At 35.3% G+C, this 4,302-nt stretch overlaps 1 protein-coding gene across 1 annotated transcript; it reads left to right on the forward strand.

Moving 5' to 3' along the window:
- The first annotated feature begins 2,369 nt into the window (after positions 1 to 2,369).
- Positions 2,370 to 2,979, forward strand: LOC145002148 (histone H3.2). The gene has a single exon (XM_078961445.1). It carries the CDS (start codon positions 2,458 to 2,460, stop codon positions 2,866 to 2,868), a length of 411 nt encoding a protein of 136 aa, XP_078817571.1. The 5' UTR covers positions 2,370 to 2,457; the 3' UTR covers positions 2,869 to 2,979.
- The last annotated feature ends 1,323 nt before the right edge of the window (positions 2,980 to 4,302 follow it).

Consider the following 4,302-nt stretch of genomic DNA (forward strand, 5'->3'; position numbering starts at 1 on the left):
GCTAACCAAAAGATACACAAACAATTGGGTGGCACCCGAATCAAACAAAACTAAGGTTGGAACACCGTTAACTAGGAACATCCCTATATAACAACAATCATATAATAATAAGCATAAACATCAAAAGAATAATGAAATATGGAGAAAATACATACCTGCAACCACATTTGGTGTTGCACGAGCCTCCTCGGCTGTCAAATGGAAAGCTCGACTCCTCACCACTGGTGCCTCCACCTTGCCCTGGCGGCCGTTGGTAATCCTCATTGTCGTGGGAGCATGTGCTATCACTGCTCACCCTTTCTGTCAAACCCGGACAATCGGCCTTCTTGCGGCCCCTCTAATTACAATGAAAGCAAATTAGTCCTGATCCTTGGATGGTGGCGGTGGTAAAATCCCTTATAAAATGACCAGTCTTGTCGTACTTGAAGCAGCCATAACCACCCGCCCTACAAGACCCCTCGTGTGTATAGCCACACTAACCTCGACCATGTTGGCCCCTCGATCTCGAATCCATAATCTTGTGCTTCTTCCCCGAGCCCCTAACACATGCACCTGAACCAAATTCCTCTTCCTCACAATCTCCATATCAATCTCCCGCTCGCGAACCCGAGTGATCATATCATCGAATTTCTTGCAACTAGACATGCTCACAAACTCCTGAATCTCATCCTTTTGCATATCATGGTACTAAACCTTCTTCATTTCCTTGTCTGTCGTATACTGCGAAACCAACAAAGCCCTCTCACGAAACTGATGGGTTATGAGCATATATACATTCCTATGTGATCATGCAACCCTAATTGCTTTGGATCTAAGATTTTAACTAATTGAACATGCAAATTGAATAACAAAGCAATAACCCTAGATCTAGCATACAATATTTGAAATTCATGTATAAATTTAGGGGTTAGAACATTACCTCACCTGTTGTATTGTAATAACAAGACAATCCTTGAAGATCTTGACTCTTGAAAGCTTAGTGCCCCAAGTTTTGCACCTATAATGGAGTCACAAACACCCAATGCAAAGGATGAGAAGGAGAGACAAGGAAATCGGCCAGGGTTTCAATCTAGAGTGCATTGACCAATTTTATTAGGGTTTATAGGGTTTATATATGGCCAGGTTGCTTAGTCTTGAAGCTGGACTTGAATAAGGCAACCTTAGTTCCTATCTTAAGCCCAAAGTAACCCATGGACCTCCATAAGATGCCTTGGACGAATTCTTATAAGCATAAGCTATAAGTTCATCCACTCCCATCCAATGAGTCCCTAGGCCCAGTTTCGCAACTAATAATGATTTGCAAAATAGCCCCTCCATTATTAATCAATTATTTTAATTCCAAAATTAATATCAAATTAATTTATGATTAATCACCAATTAATAATATGATTTCTAAATAATATATTAATATTGTAATATACTAATAAAATCACTTGAGTACCAAATTATCATTTCACATAATAAATTATACTCTCTCTTCACTAGTCATCCTATCAAGTTGCGTGAGTGAAGTCAACCCAAAAGGACTATGCTACATATCAAATCAAGTACATACCAATTATCGTTATGGGCTTAGACATAAAATTCAACAGTCTCCCACTTGAATAAGTCTAATAACTATTATTGCAAGTATGACTTCAAAATTTGACTAGCAATCGTAGTTTTCAAAAGCCACCGTCGAACTCTGATCTAATCAATGATGCATCATTTAGATAAGTGATCAAAATGGAGTGTTACACCTTACAATCGGAGGTCCTATGTGACTGTGCCAGTCGTAGCCTAATTCAAAAATGGAGTGTTATACCTTACAATTGGAGGACCTATACGACTATGCCAGTAATATAGATTTAGTTTTGTCAACACACGATCTATTGAATCTACCAAAAACAAACTCAAAAAACCATTTCAAAAATAAAATGTTTCAGAACTGTACCACTAAGAACTATTTGATTGTTTTTTAACATAAAAATTAAAAAATCAAAAATACTATTTTATTAAAAGCCTTCATTCGACTTTGATATTTTTGTATTTTTCTTTTTTATTTATCATTATAAATGTTATTCTTGATTATAACTTTTTTTAAAATAAAATATATAATTTCATAATTCATGAGTCTTATTTTGATAGTAATTTATAGTGAGGATACTTTACAAAATATTTCGGAATAACTCAATAAACTTACACCCTAATTCCAAAGATATCATTGGTTGTTATACAACTCACACGGATTGCCATCCTGTATGGTCGACCGCCTGTGCGAATTTACACCTAAAATTCCCCAAATTTTTTTCTTTCCAGAAATTTGAATTTTGCCGCTAATTTCCCGATAATTTCCCCAAATCCGTGCATTATAAAATCCCATAAACCCTTACGTCAAATCTACAATCAATCCAACAACAATACTTCAAAGAGCATCGTTAATTCTTCACTCAAACGCTCATATCTCTCTGCAATCAAATGGCTCGTACCAAACAGACGGCAAGGAAATCCACCGGAGGAAAGGCTCCGAGGAAGCAATTGGCGACCAAGGCCGCAAGGAAGTCGGCGCCAGCCACCGGTGGAGTGAAGAAGCCACACAGATTCAGGCCAGGAACCGTGGCATTGCGAGAGATCAGGAAGTACCAAAAGAGCACTGAGCTTTTGATCAGGAAACTTCCGTTCCAGAGGCTTGTGAGGGAAATCGCTCAAGATTTCAAGACTGATCTCCGATTCCAGAGCTCCGCCGTGGCTGCACTTCAGGAGGCTTCCGAAGCTTATCTTGTTGGGCTATTTGAAGACACAAATCTGTGCGCGATTCATGCTAAAAGAGTTACTATCATGCCTAAGGATATGCAGCTTGCTCGTAGGATTCGTGGTGAGAGGGCTTAGAACTTTGGTTATTGATGTTAGTATGTAGATCTTGATTAGTTTGATGTTCGTCTCGGTGTTCTGTTTCTATCTTATTTTACTAAATGAAAATTTGAATTTGGTGTTGAGCAATCTGGTATGCAAGTATGATTCTTTATCTACATGATTAGGCATTGAATCTTCCATGTGGTTTCTTCCTTCCCCCATATCGCAAAAGAATATAAATTTAAAGCAACAGCCACCGTGGTAGCTGCTAATCACCGCTGTGATCAACAGTACCCTAGCGCCGCCGTGAACGGCCAATGAACCCTAGGCATCGATCGTCGCCGCATTTTGTTATTAATCACTGAGAAATAATATATTAATTTAGTTACTTTTTATTTCAAATGTCACATTTGCTATTGTTTTTAAAATTTTTTATTTTGATTTTAAGTAAATTATAATAACAATAGTAATATTATTAAAATAAAGAATTATATAAAAGTTATATTTTGTTATTTTTATGTTTAGCTCATGTTTGACATTTCACAGTTAATTTTTTTTTTATACTAATATTTATTTGCTTCTTCAATAATACAACATAAATAGCAAGAAAATACATTATTTGACAAATAGTCATAATGGATTTCAATATACAATAAATAAAATAGGGGGGTGTTTGGCTTAGTTTTTCAAAACCAAAAGTTCTTTTTGGAAAAAAAAAAAAACAAAGGATGTTTGGCAAAGTACTTTTAGAAGCTACTTTTGAAGTTTTTACATAAGGAAAATGAATTTTTTGGAAAAGTCAGGAAATCCTAACTTTTTGTAACTTTTCCAAAAAGAACTTTTGGGGTTTGAAAAGCTAAGACAAACACCCCCTAGATCTATAGAGTGAATCCAAAAGATTGCAATCCAATCGTAGTCCGTATATACTGTTTCATTAATCATATTAGTCATAAACTTTGAATTGGGTTTTCGCCTATTGAAACCTATTTTTTCGAAACCAAAAAACCAAGGTGTTGTTTTTATCGGTTAACCAATAAATCTTTCGTTAGTATTTTTGACAAACATAAATAAATTATGGGACTCTCAGATATTTGGGCCTTAGGAGGTCCATGAATGATTAATTACTCACTTCCTTTTAGTAATTAAACTAGATTATGATCCGCGTTAAACGCGGAGAACATAAATTAAATACATATTACATTAATAGGTGACATTGTCTTAGGTGGAATTTTAATAAAAAAATGTTAGTTACATTCATTTTTATAGTTTTTGGACCAAACTTATTAAATAAAATTATTTAATATTTATATTAGAGCAATTTTTTTTAATACAGTAATTTTTAACATGCATGATCCATGTGATTTTTGTTTTATCACGACAAGATGTGACTTCTTGATTAAAATATGTTGCGTAGTAGCTTTATGAATTACTTGTTCGATGTACCAACCCCCATGAATTTCATATGATTCT

The sequence above is a fragment of the Lactuca saligna genome, chromosome 6 (genome assembly GCF_052625555.1).
Source record: "Lactuca saligna cultivar CGN05327 chromosome 6, ASM5262555v1, whole genome shotgun sequence".
NCBI lineage: Eukaryota > Viridiplantae > Streptophyta > Magnoliopsida > Asterales > Asteraceae > Lactuca > Lactuca saligna.